Below are 24,583 nucleotides of genomic sequence, written 5' to 3' on the forward strand. Positions count from 1 at the left end.
AGACAAAACCCCCCCTCTCTGTTCATATTTTCTGGATGCAGTTCTTCTACCCTGAAGATGGAGGCGATACGTTCCTCCGAAACGTCGGTTAACACCACATACACACGGCGCCAAATCCCAAAAGACTGCTTTCTTCATAGTCAGCGCCGTGAAAGCCTCAAATCTTACATTTTCTTCAGTCCTTACAAACCATGATGTCCCTACCTTTCAATGAACTTACCGATAATAATTTGGCTTGAATGGCCCAGCTTTATTGAGGCCCATATACTTTGCTTGCTCATCTGTGAGTTCCGTTAAATGAGCATCGAAGGTGGGAAGATGTAAGCTGGCCACATACTCATCTTAAAGAGGATTCAAACATTACTTCAGCAGCGTAAAAATGGAATGACTGCACACAAGGTAGATTTATTTACTTTCAAGCTTTGTAAATTTATTTCTTTTTAATGTGACACTAAACTGGAGCTTATGGTTCAAAACACCCCGGTATGTACTAGTCTTCCTCTTAATTAGGTAGTCACACCTGTTCACTTCTGATTTATATCTCAACTTAAAAAAACACTTAATTGTTTTCAAATGTTTCAATCACTGTAAAGATACTGAAAAATTAAATGACTTCAAAAACCCTAGGGAATTCGGTTTTATATTATGAAGATACAATCTGATAATCAAAATTGTAGAAAAAACAATGTTAGTTTTTTACTTATCAACATAACAGGGATGTTCATTTGACATAATACAAGCTCATCAGCATTCCTAAAACCTTATGTCAGGACAATTTGAAACATTTTAACTGACTATGCTTAATGTTTCATACAGAAAACATCAAAGTGCAGAACATTCCAGATAAATTACAGGAACAATATTATACATACCCATTTTCTTCGGAAGTAAATAAACATCAGACTTGTATCGGCCATGTGGGGCATTGAATAACTCTATAAGAGCAAGCGCCTGAAAAGAATAAAGGTAAATTTGTCCCTGTGCTTAACTAATTAAGCACTATGCCATGAAGGCATATGGGGGAGTGGTATAATTATCTATAAATCTGAAATATGATGCAGACATGAAGTAGCTATTGTATGGTTAAATATGCCATGCATGGATACTCCAATCTGTATACACAAGCAATGAAATAAATGTTGATTTAGACTTCAGAATTTAACCTTTACCATTCAGAAATGGAGGTTTTATATCTCCCAGTGCTACACAAGTGACAGGCTTTAATGCAGGGCAACAGCTTATTGTCAGGTAACAAGTAAAGTAAAAAGTAAAGTTATCACTGTACTAAATTAAGCACTANTTAAATATACATAACACTATACCATGTTTAATTGTAAATAAAATATGGTATAGTGCTACACAGGTGACAGGCTTTAATGCAGGGCAACAGCTTATTGTCAGGTAACAAGTAAAGTAAAAAGTAAAGTTATCACTGCACTAAATTAAGCACTATGCCTTTAAGATGTACGGGGGACTGGACGTATAGCACCAGCATTTTTAACCTCGGCACTAGATGGCGGTGAGTGGTCGACTTCATGCTCCTGTCATTTTAACCCAGTACCCATTGCACAGGAGGCTGGATGGGGCCTAAAGGCAGTCTGGATGCTAGGGGGAACAGAAAGATCCCTTGACCCGCTGGGAATCTAACCCCGATTTCTTGCTGGTCCAGTCCGCTACGTATCCCCTATGACTAACCTATCCTCGCTTTCACAGTGACATTTAAATCTCCTGCTTTTACAAGTCTGTGGGCCATACTTCAACAGAGGGATAACAGTACGAGCACTGAGAAAATGTAAGGCTCGGCGAGCTAGGCCAAGTAACGCACAATCCAACAAATTTGACACATGGCTGATAGGGGTTAGTTCATATTTAGCCATTAATTCCAAGAAATCAGACACATTGTTTTCACTGACATTAGAGAGATCAAAAAGTAATCAGCAGATCCATTTCATATTAAATTCATCAGAACTATTACTTCAAGTGAAAATGGCACAAGATGCTGACACATGTTCAGTTTTGAGCATTTTTATAATATAGATGTGTTAAAACTGAACTGTGTAATAATCTGAATTGCAGTTTGTAGTCACAAACACCATTGTAGAGATGGATTTTAAACTTAAGAATACATTTGAGACTCCAATCCCAATGTACAATAACAAAAGTCTAGAATTCTTGAACGAAATACATTCAAATACTGAATGCAAAAGGGGGCACAGAGTAGCGTATTGGTTGAGGCACTATGCTATAAGCCAGAAGGTCGTGGGTTTAAGTCCCAACGAGGTCACTGGATTTTTTCAATTGACCTAACTCTTCCAGCCGCACTATGGCCCTGGGGTTGACTCAGCCTCTAACAGAAATGAGTACTAGGAATTAATTAAATAATTTTCCTGGGGAGTAAAGTGCGGCCGGAGCGTAAGGCTGACAACCTTACCACCATCCTTGAGCCGACTGTCTAGATAATGTGGGACCCTCAACATCTCACAACCCTATGAGCCTTCATAGCCTGGTACAGGGACAGCTTCACTTTTTTTTTACTTACTGAATGCAAAAATAAATATTTTTCAAAATTCAACATACAAAAGTCTTAAAATGTTTCACATTAATTTTATATCCATGTCCATAAACTCTACTCATACCAAACTTCACCTCTTGCACCTAAACAAGTTATCCTGAAACTGAGAAGCAACTACTTGTAGAATCTTGATACAGTGAAATCCACCACACAGACCTAATTATGTAGTAACTTTCATTAGTGCAAAGTTATAACATATTCAGAACACCAATACAATATTCAACAGGCAGATATTTCAAGTTAAAATGGATAAAATGTGTATGTATTTCACAAAATTTAAAACACCAAATCATACTAATGTTGCCAGTCCTTCATTTTATCTATCAGCAAAGGGGGGCGCTGAAACAGGTACTGTGTTGTGACAGATATGCGAACAAACAAGAAATAATGTATCCATCTCCAAATTCCTGCAACTAACACAAAGGCAATACTTTCACATTAATGACTGAACAACAAGGTAAAGGGTAGGCCAACACAGATTTCTGAAAGTTTGTAACTCAAATTCATTCCAATGGGTTTTGTGGGCACAGCAAATATTATCAAAAACTTTGTGGCGATGGTATATTACTACATGTATTATGTTTTTGAACATTATCCATTTCTCCAGAGATAGGGGCTACTGGACCCAATTGAGTAAGTTTTACCTGAGGACGGGACAGAATCCAGTCTCCAAAACGTTGTTTTGAAAAAGAAACAGATTTTTTTTAAAAAATAGACAAAACAATGGATAATGTCCAAAAACATAATACTTGTAACAGAAAATATTCACTCTCAGCCAATGACATGCATTTCCATCATAATTCAAACAAAGCAATGCAAACTTCATTTGGGAGAACCTGGCATCGTTACATCGCAACTGTAGAAGCTACGAGTGGACAGGACAGTTTGAGTGTACCTGTGTTGCAGCTGTAATGGACACAACAAAGGATGGAAGGCTGGAACAGCTCAAATTAACCAAACGTCCTTCAGCCAACAGTACAATTCGTCTTCCGTCTGGCCAGATTACATGGTCCACTTGGGATCGAACTTTCTCCCATGTTAGATCTGGAGTGCGGAGACTATTCTGCGGAAAGTAATTGTACATATAATATCACCTCATGGTGCCTCTATCACAACAAATGGGAGAAGTTTAACAGACCACAAAACAGTTAAAAGTGCTGCATATTGTCTTTTTCAAGTCCATACAAGGTTTATAGACACACTTTTACCTAGCATCATGCCAACTGCAATGAAATTATTCTTAAACCAGGATCGTAACAAAAGTTTCCCATGTACTTACTTACTTACTCACTCACTCACTCACGGAGCTGAGCCCTTCTGCAGGAGCCGCAGCTACTCAAGAATTTCCCAGCATTTTATGGAACCTGAAGGTTCATTACTGTGTTCACAAGAGCCCTCCACTGGTCCCTATCCTGAGCCAGATCTATCCAATCCATACCATCCCATCCTATCTCTCTAAGATCCATTTTAATATTGTCCTTCTGGCTTTCCTGCCAATATCCTATATGCATTCCTCGTCTCCCCCATTCATGCTACATGACCTGCCCACCTCATCCTCCCTGACTTGATCATTCTAATTATACTTGGACAAGAGTACAAGTTATGAGGCTCCTCATTATGCAGTTTTCTCCAACCTCCTGTCACTTCAACCCTCTTCGGTCCAAATATTCTCCTCAACACCCTGCTCTCAAACACCCTCAGTCTATGTTCCTCTCTTAATGTCAGAGACCAAGTTCCACACCCATAAAAGTTTCACGTGTAGCTTCAAATATTCACAGAATTACCATGAATTATTCTTCCATATGTTTACTGTTGCCTTAATTAAGTAGATAGAGTGCTCCAGAGTTCATACTTTCTTAGTGGTTTATCTGCGATATAATGTATGAGGCAGTACATTTACAATTAATTAATTAATATTTAATGGTCATTCAAGGAACTTTCACAATGACCCATGATACACACGTGCATGAATGGCAATGAGAGATGATTTATATTCTGCGCCAGTCAACGGATATGTGGGTTGTCAATCTGTAAGACATAATATTACCTAACAACTTACTTACTTACTTACTCATGGAGCTGAGCCCTTCTGGATGAGCTGCCAATTCTGCAGCTACTCGAAGAATTTCTCAGCATTTTATGGAACCCGAAGGTTCTTTACTGTGTTCACAAGAGCCCTTCACTGGTCCCTATCCTTAGCCAGATCAATTCAATCCATACCATCGCATCCTATCTCTCTAAGATCCATTTTAATATTGTCCACTCACCTATGCCTTGGTCTTACCTAACATCTATCGTCAAAAGGACAAGGAAAATGGGACAGACCATAAAAAAGACGGCATGAACATTTCTGATCTGAACCCTGGAGTTTGGAAGTCTAGTATGACCAATCCCTGTAGATTGTCACCAACATTATCTTCGTTGCATAAAAATACAGAACTAGTTTCCACCGTTGACAAAGAGTAATGTAAGTCTGAGAAAAGTGCTCACTCAGTCATTGCTGAAGTTGAATTCTTATGTCTTGCATCAGAATAAAAAGTATCTTCAAACTGTCACTGCAAAATTTAGTAACAACGAAAGAGGGATTATTATAATACCTAATTACTATATAAAAATACACAATTAGCTTTCAGTGCTACGCATATGACTGCAACTAAAGCCACAGTTATGTGCCGTACATGCATGTTAAGCAGCAGTGAATGTGTTAACAATAAATGTTATGAAGTTTAAATGTAAGTCCATAAAGTCTCACTACTGCACATTGAACATCATATAATCATCTATAACATTTTACTAGTTCTGTTAAAGAATAAAAAAATGGCTCTATTTTTAAATGATTATTTTATTTTGCTATACCAACTGAGTGACCGCCTCATGTTGGCGAAGTTAGTGCCAACTTTTGTGGATAGTGTGTGTCATGTGGTCAGCGCAACGGATCACGGTGGCCGTTAATCTCGGTTTTATAGACTGGAGTCACTATTTCCTTGAAACAGCTCCTCAATTATCCTCATGAGGCTGAGTGGACCCCATTCCAGACCCACTATTTCTAATAAAAAAAAATAAAATAAAAAAAAACTGGTAGCGCCGGGAATCGAACCTGGGACCTCTGGATCTGTAGGAAGGAACTCTGACTACTAGACTACAGAGGCAGTCAGTATAGTTTGCTTGTGCACTACAGGACACGGAGTTTCTTGTTTTGTATTTTTTTTTGCACTTGGTGGGGGGCAGATTAACAGTAATTACAGAATTTGACATAACATAAAATATAAAATTGCGGAATCCCATATTCAGCGATGCTGATCTTTCATTGCATAATACTTACAACATCAATTTCAGTGTTGGAGTGGCCCATGTTGCATACAACACACCCGTTCTTCATCTTATCCATGTGCTCTCTTGTGACAACATTTTTGTTGCCCGTTGCTGTGATGACAATGTCTACATTGCGTATCACCTCATTCAGTTTCACAATGCGGAAACCATCCATGCTAACAACATTTTATACACTACTTTTAAATATATACAGACTGAAACTGGAACACATTTTAAAATTTGTAAGGTTATAAGCATTAAAACCATAAAACATAAAAGGAGGCCCACAGGGTTGTGAGATGCTGAGGTTCCCACATTTTCTAGACAATTGGCTCGCAGATGGCGGTAAGGTTGTCAGCCTTTGCGCAACCATAAGACACAGATAATGTTTATTTCATAGTGTTGCAAGCTAAATCCATACCTTTTTTATTGCTAGTTGGGTGGGACTAAGTCCCTTGTACTGCGGCCATTTCTGTCCTATTGTACCAGCCCCAGATGATAGGTGAGGGTGACTGTGGAGCAATTTGTGGAATGAAGATTGGCAGGGGAAACCGAAGCACTCGGAGAAAACCTGCCCCAGCGCCATTTTGTCCACCACAAATCCCACTTGACCAGACCCGGGATCGAACCCGGGCCACCACAGTGGGAAGCCAGCGACTAACTGCTTGAGCTATGGAACGGCCCCTAAATGCATACTCACTCAAGATCAAAATACAGGCATGAGATAAGAGAATCAATGTAAAGTAAATTAAATGTCATGGAAAGAGAGATTTTGAAACTTAAAGCAAGTATTTGCATATGTAAGCACTTGTACATGTAATTTACAGATCTTTATGCCAAGGAATACAGGATGCAGGATAACACAGAAGCAGCAGAAGTGAGACTTCAGGACCCCTTTCTGGATAAGAAATACTGACATATGAGGACTATTCTGAAAGTAACTTTTATTTTAGGCAGGTAATGTAGGAGCAGGGGGATAGCTTGTGCATGTGACATAGTGTCACATGACTCAGTGCCTTTGTAAACCATAACTTAATTGGTCACCTAGTGTTTGTTCTTGCCTCTACAGAGTGAGTTATGGTGTGTCCTGTGACCGATAATCCTGGTAACTGCGAAACTGGCACTGGTATCCACTTTCTTCATGCCAAGAACATGAGCGATGAGGAATTCCATCATGAATCATGTGCGGCGGTTTATGGCCAAAATGTAATGAGTGAAGGAACTGTAAGATGATGGTGTACAAAGTTCAAAGATGGGCAAACAAATGTTCACAGTGATGAGCAAAGTGGTCAGCCGTCTGTATGTAGTAAGTGATGATCTTTTTCAAAGTGAAAGACGGTGCTTCAAATTTTCAGAAGTTTCGTGTGAATTTCCGCAAATTTCACACATTGTCCTCTACATGACTATCACAGTTCGGCTAGGCTATCATGAGTCTTGCACAAGATGGGTTCCAAAGAATGACTTCAGCTTTGACGTAAGAGTGATACCACAAAGATAGCGATGAATTTCTCAATCACACTGTATGAGTAACAGGTGATGAAACCTGGGTTCCATTTGTGAATGTTGAAACCAAGAAGAAGTAAAAGCAGTGGACGCACACATATTCACCAATCAAGCTGAAAAAAGTTTAAACACAGTTGTCTGCCAGAAAGCTGATGGCAACTGGTTTCTGGGACAGGAAGGGAGTGCTGATAGTGGAATTCATGCAACAAGGGACCACATTAATGTCAGAAGTGTACTGAGAAACACTAAACAAACTGTGTAGGGCCAGCCACTCAGAACAAAAGGCACTGAATGCTGATATCTGGTGTAGTGTTCCGCCATGCCAATGCGTGCCTGCATATGAGTACAGCTGCTTGCACTCGAGGATTGCTGGAGCATTTCAACTGGGAGTTGTTTGACCACCCTTCTCACAGCCCTGATCTCACTCCCAGCAGCTACCACCTGTTTACCTAGCTGAAGAACTGGTTGCAATCACAGCACATCAAAAATAATGAGTTGATGGAAGGTGCCAACATGTGGCGAAGCTCATAGGTGGCAGACTTCTTCAACATAGGCATAAAAAAACTTATTCCCCAATACAAGTGTCTCAATTCTGGTGGTGACTATGTTGAGAAGTAGCTTAAGTATGTATGTATTTTTTATATATAATTTTTTTTCTCATTGCTTGATTTGTTAACAGCTCATTGGAGGTTACTTTCCAAATAGCCCTTGTATGTGCTAAACTTAAGATGGATAACACAAAGATTACTACATACATGAAGACACGAAAAATGTATGTACATAAAACAAGTGAAACCAAGTGATTGATGTTAGAATAGATTTTTAAACCTACAAGACAAAGAGTCAGAAAAAGACCTGAAAGATTATGGGGAGATGTGAATGATGATACAGGCGTTAGAATTCTTAATCTGTCATGTTTATGATGATGATAATGACAAAGTTTAAGAAAAAGAAAAGTGAGAACAGGAAGAACAGGATAAGGAGGAAGAAGAAAAACAGGAGGAGACGGTGGAAGATAGGTTTTCAGGACATGGTTGTACATTGAGGCTGTTCCAAAATTTTGGCATGTGCTGCATTGCCACTTTCAGGTTGAAGATGGCAATTGCAATGTATGAAAAATTTGAACAGTCTCAACATACATTTGACATGGCTAAACCCCAAAAGCTGAAATTACACATCAGGCAAAGAACATGTGAACATATGGGCAAGAAATATAAGAAAAATGTTCTGAACATGATAAGACTGATAATATCACTTTCATAAAGCCAAAAATAAAAACAGCAGTAAACCATGTTGTGACACAATGCCTGCAAAATGGAATAATGCTACCAGAGAAGTGAATTGGCATGGGGTTTGGAGTGATTACTGAATTTACTGCATGCTTATTACTTGCAACTACGAACAACTTAACTCTTTCATTAATCTACACAATTCAGTAGTAACTATGGCTGCCATCAGCTGATATTTCTACATTATCCGCTGCTTGGTATTGGTTTCTAACAGCAGATATTCTCTTTTCTGCTTCTGTCCTCACTGACTTGCAACTGAATGCCAACCACCAACTGCAGTCCTGAACAGAGCAAAGCAGAGCAGTAACTTCCTGCTGGCCTTCATCAGAGCCTGGCCAGACCACTCTGAGGTCGAGATCCCGTTGGTCCTCCCTATATAAAAGTTCAGCAAAGATCGTACAAAGAACACAACTTCCAACAGTCCATCTGTTCTTTTGTGAATATTCATTGCAGTAGGAATGTGTTTCTGGGGCCACTGCCTAGCAATGGACGTCTTCCCTGGCTCCACTATTCTGGCTTACAGGTGTCATGTCACAATATGTTAACAAACCATAGACTGTTGAACCAAGAACAGAACATGGAAAACTGTATACTTACCAAGCTTGAAGAGCACAGATTGGATCTATCTCTGTGATGTACACAACACAACCTAGCCCCTTCAGTGCTTGGCAGCATCCCTTGCCAACTTCTCCATATCCACAAAGTACAACTTGTTTGCCCCCAAACATCACATCTGTTGAACGCTTTAAGCTGAAATTACAAGCCACCTGTGTTACAACAAGTTCAACTGCCTGCACTTAGAAGGGACAAGACAGCATTCAAATTGCAAGTTTGACTAAATCAAGTTGGAACCTATATGAAATTTCACTGGCACACATGTGTGAATTCTATTACACAACACAAAGGAACAATGGATAATGGCATTATAACCTCTGTCCTGTCAAAAATTGAAACTGGGTGTGGAGGAAATGATATAAGAGAACATGAGCCGACTTATAATTTCATTATTACTAGCTTAGTAGTATAATTAAAAAAAAAAAGTTTACTAAAGTAAAAATTTTCCACATTCACCTGTCAATAATTGATTCTCGGCAACTGTAGAGATTGTCAAACTTCGTTTTCGTGACTGAGTCATTCACATTCATTGCTGGTACACTAAGCTTACCAGCTTTAGACAACTGGTATAAACGATGTACACCCGTCACACTTTCTTCAACAATACCTGAAGAATGTAAACAAAACACAGACTTCATCAAATAATTTTTAATAATTACATTTTATTTAAAGAAAATTGAATGGAGGATCTGAAATGGGCTGAACTGATTCTCGATAGGATCTGTTTTTTCACTGTATCAGCACATCTGTTGAATAAAGAATAAGAACTGACTGCTTAGGAAAGACCTTACTTCAGGAATTCAACTCTTAAGTATTCAACTTGTATTTGAGGGACACCGACAGACTCTGTTGTCTGGTGGTCAGAGTTCCTGGCTACAGATCCGGAGGTCCACGGTTTGATTCCCGGCACTACATGATTTACTGAGAAGTATTGGGTCTGGAATGGTGCCCACTCAGCCTCATGAGGATAAGTGAGGAGCTATTTCAAGGAAATAGTTTTCAAGTTTCTGTCAACATGATTATATATTGGCCTATCTGGGGTACCGTCCACTTCATGTGCATTCGAGGCATACAAATTTCCTGCATGTATAACATAAGTATGTACTTTTCCTTTTTCTTTTGGACCAACATATAACATGTCTTCATTTTTTTATATTATTCCTTTTTCTCCATGACTCATCTTGACACTGTAACTCACATGTGAGTCTGCTCTTTTGCACTTTATCCCCAGATGATAGTTACTACTTTCTTGGCAGTTGCTTTGCAGATTCAAATCTCAGAACACATGAACTGTTCTGCATGAATTATATAGAAGAAAAAAAAAACTGTCTAATTCTACATTGGTAGAGAATCTCTTCCGATGGTCATCAGAATTGCTGGCAGCAGCACAATATATCGAACAGCACTACCGGAACTGAGACCAATACTGGTATATTCCTCTTCACAGTCACTGTCAGAAACTGAACAATCTTCTGCAAAATATTCACATTCATCTACATCACTTCCTTCTTCATTGTCCAACCATCCAAAGACAGACTGTTCAGAAATCTGATCACTATGGATCACTGTACATGAGATTCCCAGAGTACAGTCTGTAACATTAGCATCCAGGTCTGGTGTGCCACACCACTAGTGTAAACAAGAGCGAATAACTTGTCTATGATAGTGTTCAACTGAAGTGACATGGGGTTTAGTGGCAGAAAACAATTACAGTGACTCACAGAATCATTGGCTGAACCGATAACAGAATACAATCTGCTTTGGCTTACTGCGGCTTCACAGACCAGACGTGAACACTTAAGAGTTAAAAAATACTCTCAATATATAGACAAAGCTATTAACAACACTTAGGAGAATGGCCTGGAGGTACATTATTGCTGGAATTATATCTAACGTAAATGAGCTAGAAAGGAGACTGTAGGTCATAATGGCATATGAAATTTTAATAATCTTATTACTATACATTATTCATTAATATACAGCCACATATATCAAATCTATATGCATTAAGTGCAGACTGTCTGTGACTCTGTATATGTTATGTTCTCACAACATAGTAATTTTCACATACTTACACAAGTGGCAGGTCAATGTTAAAAAACCATGCCATCTAAGGGATAAAGATGTAATATAATTTAATGCTTAAGTGGAGAAAGGAGGGAAGAAGATAAAGGTATGAATAAGAAAAATCAAAAGAAGAAAGAGAGTTAAGGATCATGATATGAAAGAAATAATTCCGACTGAATTTCAACGGGCTTTTTCACAGTAGAAATCACGTGAAGAAGACATAAAACTTCAATTATCACCCAGGAGAAACAGACACACAGGTGCAAGAAATTGTGAGTTAGTCCTTCTCTACATATGCCCCCTGCAAGGCCATACATTTTCCCCAGCGATGCATTAGCTGCTGGATACCTTCATCATAGAAGGTCTCATTTTGACTGTTTAGGAAGTTCTCCACTGCAGAAATTATATCGTCTTGGAATCTCTTACCACGAAGTGGCTTCTTTAGCCATGGAAAGAGGAAGAAGTTGCTCGGTGCCAGGCCTGGTGAATATGGTGGATGGGGGAGAATTTCATATCCCTAACTGGCAGGAAGTTGTCATTGTAGCATAAGCAGCAGGAGCCGGTTCATTGTCATGAAGAAGTCGCACACCTTTTCTCAGCATTCCACGTAGTTTTTTCTTGATTTCTTCCCATAATTTTCTCAGAAGGTTCCAGAAGTAGTCACCAGTGATGGTGATGCCCTTTTGCGCGTAATTGATCTTGATGACACCCCGCCAATCACAGGACACACTCAACATCACCTTTCCTGATGACAGCTGGGATTTGGCCTTCCTTGGTGGTGGAAACTGCATGTTTCCACTGCTTGCTCATTTCTTTTGTTTCAGGGTCATAATGATAGACCCAACATTCGTCCATCGTGATCAGGCAGTCAAAAAATTCCACCTTTTCATCTTGACACAAACTGCATTTTTTTTGTCACATCCATCCATTGCTGTTTTTCAAATGGTGTCAACAATCGTGACACCCAATGCACAGCAACCTTTGTCACGGATGATGTTGAAAACTGACCCATCGCTGATGCGGACCTCATGAACAATAGATTCGATAGTTATGTGCCTATTGGATAGGATCAAAGCTTTCCACCTGTGCCACAATTCCCGGTTCTTCAGCAAGAGATGGTCTTCATTTTTGAGGTTTGTCTGTGCACAATGAAAGCGCCCCTTCCACTTGATCACTGTGTCATATGATGGTACACCTTCCTGATGCACAGCGGTCATCTGGTCGTGGATCTCCCTGGCAGACTTCCCTTGCACTGTATCACAGCGCGAGCCTCCACTTTCTCAACCGACTTCACCATTTTGCTTCTGCCCTTTCTGGTGGCTCCCTCTGTCCACTTGGTGCAGGATAATCTGACTGTTCAGGAAGCTCAAGAAATGGGCTATCTCCTATACAGAACGATATTTTGGAATTATTATTTTCTCATGGTGATAATTAAAATATTATGACGTCCCGTTGTACATTAAAGTAAACTCTCAATTATCCAGGAGTGGATGAAAATCCATTAGATATTCATTACAGTTTCCCATAATAATTTAGGTGTTGCCCATTACGCCTGTCTCAGTAATATGTATCTCTGATACTAAAATTCTGCATGCATTTCTCAATTCTTTCATGTACGCTTTCTGTCCATTCACGAATTAATCAAACCTTAGAATAGCACATAAATACAAATTAGGAAGCTTCTAAGTATGTAATTTTCTCCAAATATTGCAACTGTATTACTTAAATCATAGTTTTGTAAGTCTATCTTCAGGTTTCTAGATATGACACAGGAAAAAGAAAAACAAACTGAACAGAACGAAGCATTTTCCAAATTGAATCTATCCTAAATTCCATCACTAATTTACAGAAATTGAATAATAAACTACATCAGCACAGACAAGTAGCTATGGCATACCATTCTGTTACTGTGACAATTCTTACCTATTCTGAATATGTCAGACTGAACAAGTTTGTGGAGCACAAAAGACAATACTTTTCCCCCCGTTTTAAACAATTCAGCCAGAATTTCATCAATTCCTATGATTTATACCCTTTCAACTTCTCAACAGCAATCTCAAAATTAGCAACATTAGACTCAGATGGCTCAACTGTGTGCATTTTCAGCAGCCAAAAATTGTTTGACATGATGCCTAAATGTCAGAATCTTGGAATCAGAAAAATGTTGCAGAGGCATCCACTGCTAGGTAATGTTGACAACCAAGTATGTGCACAATTAACACATTGAGGACTGGTCACATGATATCATGCTTTTGCCTTTTAAACATGGCAGACCGGTCGCATGATATCATGATTTTAGGACTCATTAGGTTGCAACACACTATACCTTGCTATTTTGCTGTGCAGCTGAATAGATACTGAGCCATAAAACTCCTGAATGTCTGATTAGTATTCAGTAACATGACCTAGCCGCTTTCTTTATCCCCTCTAACAGTAAATGCTTTGCCTGTCTTCATTTTGTTTGTATCAACCAGTAGTTAGTGGTGGGGTATGGACAAGGACAAATTCTTCTCTGATGAGCTAGCTGACCTGCCTTGTGGGACTGGTGATTCAGAGAGTGGCAGTGACAGGGGAGAACAAAGACTTGTGGTCACAGACAGTAAAAGTGAAAGTAGCTTAGATGAAAATGCGGGTAGGACCATTGCGGGGACAGCAAAAAATCTAAAAAAAATCACAAAAATTTAAACCCTGATTCAAAATTGAAATACAAAGCATTTCTGATGAATGTGGCAAAGGCCTGAGCTATAGACCAGATGGTGGCGGCAGAACCAGAGTCAGACACAGACTTAGTGCGACCGGGCCCATCAACTCCCACCCCACACAGGCCTCATGTGGACCTCCCAGGGCGACTCTCAGGTGATATGTGGAAACATACCCTCATGAAAACTGTGAAGAGTGAACATTCCAAGGGGAAGCATCCTTCTAGGCAATGCCATGCTTGCACAGTTCACACAAAAAAAAGGGAGGGGGGATGAGTGTCTACATCGCAAGTTCTGTGTAATAGCACTTTGCAAAGGGGAATCTTTCCAGAAATATCACACTCTCAAGCACTTCTAGGAGCACTGGTAAGTGTTCTCCATAAATTTTAGTTCATAAAATTAATTACAAGATTTTATATAAATTTTTAAAGTGAACAGTGCACAAGTTAGGATAGTAGGTTTAATAATGGCGGTCCCCAGGGTGATTTAAATATTTAAATTGCCAGTCCTCAATGTGTTAGAAACTGTTGGGGCTGGCGTTTTCCTGCCAGTTTGCAATAAAGCAATATACAGAGAAACTGAAACCTCACAGTCTCTATTACCACAGCCCGAAACCTAGTAACATGTGACAGCAGAGACAGCAAGAAAGCAGGCATAACTGATAAAAGTGGCTGTGAAACTATACTGCATAGTTGTACAAAGTGTAATTATTTGTAAATAAGATGATTCAATGCCCAATAAATCAAATTATTAATCTGAATCCCTTGTACAGTCACAATCACATGACAATATTAAATCAATTTACATTTCATTTACTAGCCAACAGAAGAAATTTGTCCACCAATTCAAAAGAGTGTGGGAGTATGCAAGCACATTACAATTCTAATGCTGATATTATCCAATTTATGCATTTGTTTCTGGTACCTTTTATCATCTTGAACATGGCTGGATACTTCTTCAGCATGAGATGAGTAGCATCACCACCATCATCAAGAATCATGTTTGGCTGCCAATTTTCTGCATTCACACACTTGTCTATGCACCACCAGAAATCTTCTTCTGTTTCTCCACGCCATGCAAATATGGAGAAGCCTGAGAAAATAATGCAAAAAAAACCCATTATGATGCAATATATTCCAAAACTGCTAAAGCAAATCAATAAAATAAAAAAAAGTTCTTCTTAATTTAGTTTGTATGTATGTTAAAATAAATACTAGAATATGCAAACCAGGAATTTGCACTCCATACAACCTAATTACAACATTTACTTAAATAAAAAACTGCTGAGTGAAACTTGTATACACCTTTTTAGTTCACAAATGACTAGCTTCTTGATCTTGGTAGCAGATGAGCACTGGCTTCAGGTTCCATGACTCATATGTTAAATTAGGTTTACAATATGATGACACAAAAATTCAATGAATCAAAACAGATTACTCTAACTAGATTTGGCTTGAAAGCAGAAGCAGTACACTCTTGATAATATATCAACTAGTAATTAGAATAAATAAATAAGTAAATAAATAAATAAATAAATAAAAAGCAAATATTTGGCTCCTACGAAAATACAAATTAGTAACTAAATGATGCTGTCCTTTTATTTTTACAAGATTTAGAGTCAAATATTTTCCAAAAGTTTAACTTACATCCATTCAAATTACCATCCTAGCCCCATGTTGTGGCCTACCTAACTTACCTCCAGTGTCCTCCGGTCAGCAGTACCTGCCCCCATACTAACATGCTTTCTTACTGCTGCACACAAACAACTTAGGGCAACAAAACTCACTCACCAGGTTATCAACCATGGCAATGTAATGAGAAAAAAGATGATACATAACCTTCAAAATATCTCCATGCAGAAATACATAACACTTTTCAGAAAATAAATGGGAAACACTTCAAAAATGTACTCACCAGCTTCGGCAAGAGCTGCCCCAACTTCATTCTGTCAAAGGAAACAAAACAAGTTAGAAAAAACTGAACTGGAAGAAGGGAAAAGCTTCTTGCAAATTTCATATTTCTGTAACCTTTCAGCTATTAATAAAATTAAGTATACATAATAACAAACTCACCTGTAAGACAAGTATGACTTTCTTCCCATTAGAATTAAAAAGACCTTTGGAATATTTTCAGGAACCCAAATTACTTCCTCTGTAACCTCAGTTCACTCCCTTCCAATGTAAAACTAAATTTTCAGTGCTCTCTGGCACTGCATAGGATATGTAATTGAAAAATACTTAATGAAGTGTATTAGGATTACAAGTTACACGTTTTATCAACAACGTGTATGTGGTACACGTAACTGTTGGTATCTAGAAGGTTGTGAAGAAGTTGCCACTTAATGAGAACCACAATACTCATTAATAAACTTTACAGTGTGAGGTAGCTAACAGATGGGCATTCATGCACCTTTGAATGTCGCTTGCATTTACTATTATGTAAGACTGGTAACATACAAGGACAACACCATATTTTGTTAGAAGCTTCTGTTGGCAAGCCCAGGTGCTCATCAGTCACTGTGGCTGCCAATGGACTTTACAGACACAGTACTCTCCTTTGTAAACCATCGGCCATGAATTAACTTGGTTTTATTAATTTATTCATTAAATTAAATACTATTGACATTCTCAAGACAACCTAGATGATCAATATGTTTGTTTTACACCCTTGGCTACCAAGGAGGAGGTACTACTAATTAACATAACTCTGGGAGATAAGCAAGGGCAGATTGTGTTGCCTGGCCTGTGTGCCCCCCCCCCCTTCCTTCTAAAAAAAAAAAAGGTAAAGGTATAGCTATTCCTTGTAACAGGCTGTGGAGGCCCATAGGGTTGTGAGATGTCAAGGCTCCTACATTTTCTAGACAATCGGCTCACAGATGAAGGTGAGGTCAGCCTCATATGCTTGCCACCCTTTACCCCCAGGAAGATTCCTGGTACTTATTTCTGTTAAAGATTAAGCTGACCCCAAGGCCATAGTGTGGCTGGAAGAAATAGGTCAATTGAAAAATTAATGGCCTCATCAGGAAACGAACCAGCGACCCTCCAGCTTGTAGCATAATGCCTTAACCAACTATGCTACTGTGTGTCCCACTTGTACCATCTCGAATGTTTTGGAAACTGGACGGCTGCTGGAGAAGATGAATGTCATCCACAATCATCCTAGAACCTTCCCTATGGGTGACATGTCCATAAAATAAGGTACACAGTGAGATAATATGTCAGTTTTCAGCTCAGTGCAGTCTGCAGTCTAGTGCTGGGATGCAGGCAATACAGAGCAGTTCAGCAGAATTCCAAGGAAGTGAGTGTAATACTGTGAAGTAATGAGTGAACAGAGGACTGATCGCAATATAAAGTGGCTGTGGATAGTGGGACAGTAACTGCTCCATAAACTGATAACTGTTACATTATACCCTGTGATTTGGCAGAAGGGATTATTTGGTCAGTAAACGAGGAAGTGCTTCATGGAGCGAGTGGCATCTTGAAAATTTTTAAATTCCTTTTGATGATTCTGATTTACAGTTGAAAACACCAAGCATTCCAGGACTGTGGATTCATAAGTTTGCAAAAGTAACTGCAAGATCCAGTGTGAGTGTTCCAAGTATTAATGAAGATAATGACAATAAAGTAATGAAGTCTTGTGTTAATAATAAGGGAAATGAGAATAAGTGGTGTGTGATATAATGAGTGTTTTAGTAGGACAGTGACTGCCTTACAGAATGAAGTGACAAACTCAATGAGATTTGTGTTTCAATGTGAGGATTTAGAACTCGTAACTGAAGCCTGCTAAATACACCTACACCATTCAACTGACTGACTCCATTTCTTGTCAGAAGCCCCTCATAAATGCTCTAGATAAATCTTGTTTGCAGTTTGGTCTTGATTCTGAAACCCAAATTAGCAATCCAAAGTTCTGAGAATTCTGATTTCTTGGCGATTCTGAGATTCGAGAGACAACCATGATCCTTGAAAAAGCATGACCATGAGATGACAACCTGACTTAAAAACTCACCTAATGGGAAGCCTGTGATTGTTTTACTGCTTGAAGTTTCTTGGCCCTCAGACTAGTTGACGAAAGAGCACTTTCAAGACCCCCTTCCAAATTCAGTCTACTTCTGTGTTTAGTTTTAATTTGAAGCAAAGTTGAATATCTTACTTCACAGTCAAAGGTTGCTGGGAACGGAAGAATTTTCAAAACGGTGTTTGTGAGCACTGGATGACCGAGTCCGCAGATATAAAACTGTGCTTCCAAAAACGAAGAAAACTTGCTTTTGATGCCAATGACAGCTACCACTTCTACAAATTCGTCTTATGAAATTGAGTTTTGTTTCCTGATTTCATTAACTTATTTACTTTGAAAGACTCACTTGCTAGCACTTCACAGCACATGTTATACTGTGGCACTTCTTCACCAGTAATATGTGTTGAGGTAAATGCATACTTTACAAATTCCTTTTGACTCTTTTTTTGATGTCTTTCAATGGTCCCCCCATAATCACTTTACAATTACATTATAAAAATGCATACACAACAGTGATATATTCAGACAGAATCAAGTAGTGAAATAACCTGTAGAATAGGTAAGCAGTCTGTCAACACAAATGTTAAGCACCCACAAATGTCGCTGTTGTGAAACAAGACATATGACTGGAAATTCTAATTCCACAGTTAGGAATCTTAACATGTTATGTGGCTGTAAAGAGAAATGGAATCAACCAAAAATTTAACTCCACAATGTACTTTAAGATATGAAGTAAAATATGCAGGGGTGTAGTCGTAATATTGTACAAGAGTTCTAACAATTAATTCTTGTAAGATCTGAGGCTTTCACGGCGGTGACTATGAAGAAAGCAGTCTTCTGGGATTTGGCACCGTGTATATGTGGTGTTAACCGACGTTTCGGAGGAACGTATCGCCTCCATCTTCAGGGTAGAAGAAAAAATATAAGAAATCTGCAAGCGAAGAGACCGTGAGAATCGGTAAAAGCAGACTGTGTCTGGGGACAAGGAAAAGAAATCTATACTAATCGAGACCCTACACTGAGCAATAATGAACAAGAGTCTGATTGCAGCAATGAAGACCACCTTACAAACTGTCAATAAATGCATGAAAAAGCTGGATTTTTGCCTAATAACATCAAATGCAATACACAAATATTACACAGAAAAAAAAAGACATCTGACACCACTACAAGTGGTGACAGACTTCAAATACAATAAAATATGGATATTAGCGTTTTTTCCACACACTTTTGAGTATATCAGTTTTATTAAAGTGAAAGAATAAGTGATTTTGGTAATATATACACAACCCATGTGAACATTTCCTGTAACCCAATTTTTGGTTGCGACCCATAGGTTGAGAACCAATGGTCCAGCCTATTTATCACAAAAGGGTAGGATGGCTGGTGAAGGATAATTTGGAAGGATTTAAAAGGCAGCAGTTGTGACTTAACTGAGCTGTTACCCTGAAATATGCCCGGAGGGAATGAGGAAAACCACAAACTACCCCAGTTAGGATAGACCTGTGTCCTAGACAACATTGAACCAAGCACCTTCCAAATACAAGTCTACAGCATTACCACCACACACACAAAAAAAAAAACTCTCACCACGCTCATGAGATGTACAGGTACATACAATGTGACACGTGAGTTCTAGTATACAACATACTAAACCAAGTTTAATAAATTATGTCTACTGTCACCAAGTCTTAAAACTATTAGTAACAGAACTTTTTATATTTTTGTCATCATTTTATTTTATTCTATTTTTTGGCTTATTTGTCTTTTATATATGAACCACTTGACGTGTTCCATATCCTACCTGTTGTACTGTGGATCTATGGAATGTAAAATAAATGAATGAATGAAAGGCAAGAAAATTGGAGGGAGAAGAGGGTAACTACACTTCCTGCCTACAACATCCCCAAGATGTCTTGCACACAGGAAATGTAAAAATAACATGTTTCTCTGTTACAACTTACCTGTGTTGAGTAGATATTACATGCTGCCCACCTTACTTGAGCTCCCAGTTCTGCCAGTGTCTCAATTAATACCTGAAATCATGGCTGCCATTAGCACAGATCACAGAACTACGATCACAATGATTTCCAAATATATTATTTGAAACTTACAGCAGTCTGTGCATTTATGTGAGTACATCCCACGATCTTGGCATTTTTCAGTGGTTTATCATCTCCAGCACGTCTCCTCAAAGCCATGATGCCTGGCATCTCTGTTTAGTAAAAACAATTTTTCTGTGACTTTGAAAGATAAAATTGACACCTAACATAACAATTCCCTACAATGGCATGCCAATATTAATAAGTAACAAGCCTGCATTGAGACAGGATTTATACATGTGCCTCCTTTTGTAAGACTTTATTCAATGAAATTCAACGGTGTCTTAATTTTTGTACTCACTGAGAGTATATACCTTTTTTTTTATTGCTAGTGGGGTGGGACTAAGTCCCTTGTACTGAAGCCACTTCTGGCCTATTGTACCAGCCCCAGATGATAGGTGAGGGTAATTGTGGAGCAATTGGTGGAATGAAGATTGGCAGGGAAAACCTGCCCAGTGCCACTTTGTCCACCACAAATCCCACTTGACCAGACCCGGGATCGAACCTGGGCCACTGCGGTGGGAAGCCAGCGACTAACTGTTTGAGCTATGTAGTGGCCCGAGTATATGCCTTGCCATAATACTTGGGCTACCGTCACCCAAACATGCTCTACTGTACCTTGTTCTCAGACAGGAAACTTATAAAAGCAAATATTATAGAGACAGAGCAGAAATAGCCCAGAACTCAACTCAGGTTGGACCCACAGAAAATTTCTTCTATTTAAGGTGTGCCATGGTGACAAATATTGCATTACAAAATAACAGTGACTCAACCACTGAACTTTTCCTACCAAAAAAAGAAAAAAAAAAGTGTTCATTGCCCTCACCACAAAATGCCTCTAAAAAGGACCGTGTTGATGTATGTCACGTAAAAACAAAATAATTCATGTTCAGGAACTGTTACCTTGTAGCTCTAAGTATATTAATGTGCTATGTACACACTCTGCATCACCTGAGAACTTCATGCAAATCACACAGCCCATATTGGAAGAGACAGATGCTCCTCCCATCAATCAATGTGCAGAGATTTAGACTCATAGCACAACAAAAAAACCAAGAGCACATACATGTTATGATTTCTCTTAAATTTCACCATAATAAATCACTGAACAGCTATCACGAGGTGGCCCTCTGCGTTATGTGCCGGCCTATTCATAAATCTCAAATAGTATGCTCATACTCCCACTGCATTTGACTTGTGCAATAAGAGTTATTTGCTATCACATTACTTTCTTTGTCAAAAAGCCCTGTGTGAGTTACACAATGGAATGAATGTTCACATATAATACCTACATGAAACTGGTGTGGGAAAAAGAGAAGATTCCAGCAAACATCTCAGGATGTTATGAATCCACACCGAAAAGCTAATCATACAATCATAAATAAATTAAGACAAAAGAGATCATTACAGGGGGGACCCTCAAATTAAAGTTCCGATTGTTCGCTAAAGAAAAATTGGATGAAATTAGTGTAATTCTTGAATATTATTGTTGAAAATTCCTCAGACACCTTCCACAGGTAACCAGAATTTTAGAGTTTCAAATTTGGAACATGTAATATGGGGCCCTCCTGGCATCTTGGTTTTGTCTGTAATGTCAGCCTGTACGCTTGCAGATTCTGCTGCCAGTCTGAGTGTTTCTGGCTGAGCTTCATGGGAGAGGCATCAGACTCTTCTGCTCAGCAGGAAGTTCAGTGATTGAATCGGGTTCTGTTATAATTACACTGTATATAACCACTGCTCAAATGATCCCATAAACATGAATATGATAAAGATTACAACCTACCTTGTTCTGCAATTTCAATCTCTCTCCTACCAAATGCATGCTGACTGATGTTTCTTACACAGAAATCTGAAAACCCCAGGGAATTCTTCTGTATTCTCTCTCTTGGAGAAACATGTTCCTCATCTGAACTGCTACCTGTATATGAAGCTGAAAATATTAATGATCGTAACTCGGCATACAGAAAAATGTTGATCACTTCCGTGCTCATTAAATTATAATTACAAGTATGCAGCACAACAGAGAGCATTTTTGAAACATTTTTATTCTGAAGTTCAAGCAGTGAGGTCACCTTATGACAACCTTGGAACACATCATTTGTTTAATCCACATACTGAAATAAATTACTGTTTAATACTCATCACAATAAAAGTGCCACAGATATCCGTAGAACCTGACCACATGGCCAGACATTCATATACATTCAATATACATCACACAGATAACTTGAAAGAGTTATGCCATCACTTTGTCAGTACTTGCAAATACACAACATACATCACACATTAGTTTACAATGAAAAAGAAAATTTACATAATGAGCGGTACTCGACTGCTGTTTGCTCTTCTTGGCAGAGATACTCCTCACTGGAAGTGAATATATTTCAAATTCCTATCATTATACAAAATTTACAGACACTAAATTGAACGATTCAGTGCTGCCCCCACTTGCAACTATTTGCATGCATTGATGTAAAAATTACACACATTACTTTTAAATATGGCAAGTTTTAAATATTTTCATTATGGTAAATACCAGTATTCAAGGAAAAATTTTTACGAAAAAATCACTTGCTTCCTTTTCATGGAAATGACTTTAACTTTCCCAACACAATCACAGAAAAATATGTGGTGCTAATTTTCATTTGGAACTTAAGTGGGAACCTACAATTGTTTTTTTATAAAGGGATTAATACCTCAAACCAAAGGCATCAGAAAGGTACACTTCAAGTTCAACTTTGAAGCTGCCATATCTCATGAAATATCTATTAAAATTCTTCATAGATGGATTTATCTGAAGGACATTCTGTTTCTGTGCTTCTTCTCACCTTCCTGTTCTTTGAGGCCCATGTATTCGGGCACTGGAAAGAAAATTCTGTCACAAGAGAGACTACTCCAAAAAAAAAAAAGTATGCTATTGTGCCCAGCTTAAAATTGTGCACTATTTAAACAAAGAAATACAATGCAAATAAACCTCAAGATAACGCTCATGTTAACTTTCTACCCTCATTATGATGTTCAAGGTAATACATTCTTATGGTCCCAACCATGATCCTACAAAATGCTTAGACCAACACACTTTCAGACTGCTAAATTTCCTTATGTAACACTTTTATTTTAAAATATTTGTCAAGAAAGATACCTGAGCTATAAGAATCAGTTGAAGATGCAGATAAGGAACGGCTTCGATAGCGACTAGACTTCTTCAAGGCTCCGGAAGTCTTTGAATCCTAAAACAAAGAAAACATGTCAAAGTTACTGGATCTTCTAAATTTATGTGATACCTGTGTCAGAGCAGTTCTACAAGGAAGCCAGCTTTGCGATTCAAGCCATACAGACAACTGTTATGATAAGTATCCACAACGGTACAGACACATCTGGTGGGACTTATAATTTTTCTCTTCCAGTTGCAGTTGCTTATTTATAGATATTCATCAGTGTACAGTAGATATTTATGAGACGTCACATGTCAGAACTCCATGCTGCATGTGTTACTAAGTACACAGTTTAGGCCACGCCACAGCTCAAGCAGTCAGTCGCTGGCTTCACACGGCGGTGGCCTGGGTTCAATCACAGGTCTGGTCAAGTGGGATTTGTGGTGGACAAAGTGGCACTGGGCAGGTTTTATCTGAGTACTTCGGTTTCCCCTGCCAATCTTCATTCCACCAATTGCTCCACAATCACCCTCACCTATCATCTGGGGCGGGTACAATAGGCCAGAAGTGGCCGCAGTACAAGGGACTTAGTCCCACCTCACTAGCAATAATAAAGAAGTACATAGTTTCAGTTTCCTTCACTTTTACTTTTTTTCTTTTGTTTCCCTTTATTTCAATCTCCTTCTCTTCCTTGCTTAACTTTTCCAATAGTCCATTAAACCAGTGCTCTCTGCTAGTGGAACATGCCCCACTGCTGGGACTTTATGGTTGGTTGGGTGGGATGTGAGGCCTCAAAAATAAGAATGCCCATTAACGATTAATGTTATGCTAATTTCTTGGAAACGGAGAAGCTTCATTTTTACTACGATTTGTTTTCAAAATGAGTGAATGGATGTAAGATACAAAAGGCTATTTATTATTATTATTAATAGAGGGGGTGGGTTTCCCCATGCACTTAGACCAGTTATTGGTCCTCTTTGCATCCCCCTTTAATTTCTACTGTCGCCATACCCTACCGGTACTGGTGTGTGCTATCAGCCCCGTTCAGCCAACGAGGTCGGCCCTTGGTACCTGATATTTCCCCCATCTACCAGAGGCATTGGAAACTACTTGGGCGGGAAACTTGTTGACTAATTTTGCTCAGAGGTCTCCTAGAGACATGAGGATCTTTTTACATGCTGTAAGTCTACGACACGGGACCCACGGCTTAAAAGTCCCTCCCAGAGGACTTGTTCCCTGAATTTTTCTGCCT

At 38.8% G+C, this 24,583-nt stretch overlaps 1 protein-coding gene across 4 annotated transcripts in view; it reads right to left on the bottom strand.

Moving 5' to 3' along the window:
- Positions 1 to 24,583, bottom strand: part of LOC111863411 (adenosylhomocysteinase-like 1) — a 71,219-nt gene that overhangs the window by 2,155 nt on the left and 44,481 nt on the right. For 2 of the 4 annotated variants that reach the window (XM_023849717.2, XM_023849715.2), the window contains 12 exons: positions 23,319 to 23,406; positions 21,960 to 22,094; positions 20,189 to 20,289; positions 20,039 to 20,110; positions 15,972 to 16,002; positions 14,982 to 15,149; positions 9,748 to 9,898; positions 9,274 to 9,426; positions 5,895 to 6,060; positions 3,468 to 3,635; positions 873 to 951; positions 221 to 341 (listed from right to left, as the gene is read on the bottom strand). In XM_023849717.2, coding sequence (XP_023705485.1) covers positions 221 to 341; positions 873 to 951; positions 3,468 to 3,635; positions 5,895 to 6,060; positions 9,274 to 9,426; positions 9,748 to 9,898; positions 14,982 to 15,149; positions 15,972 to 16,002; positions 20,039 to 20,110; positions 20,189 to 20,289; positions 21,960 to 22,094; positions 23,319 to 23,406 — 1,433 coding nt within the window. Of the gene's footprint in view, positions 1 to 220; positions 342 to 872; positions 952 to 3,467; positions 3,636 to 5,894; positions 6,061 to 9,273; positions 9,427 to 9,747; positions 9,899 to 14,981; positions 15,150 to 15,971; positions 16,003 to 20,038; positions 20,111 to 20,188; positions 20,290 to 21,959; positions 22,107 to 23,318; positions 23,407 to 24,583 lie in introns of all 4 variants that reach the window. The other 2 variants (XM_023849716.2, XM_023849714.2) reach the window with 1 other exon arrangement.

The sequence above is a fragment of the Cryptotermes secundus genome, unplaced genomic scaffold (genome assembly GCF_002891405.2).
Source record: "Cryptotermes secundus unplaced genomic scaffold, Csec_1.0 scaffold792, whole genome shotgun sequence".
Lineage (NCBI taxonomy): Eukaryota > Metazoa > Arthropoda > Insecta > Blattodea > Kalotermitidae > Cryptotermes > Cryptotermes secundus.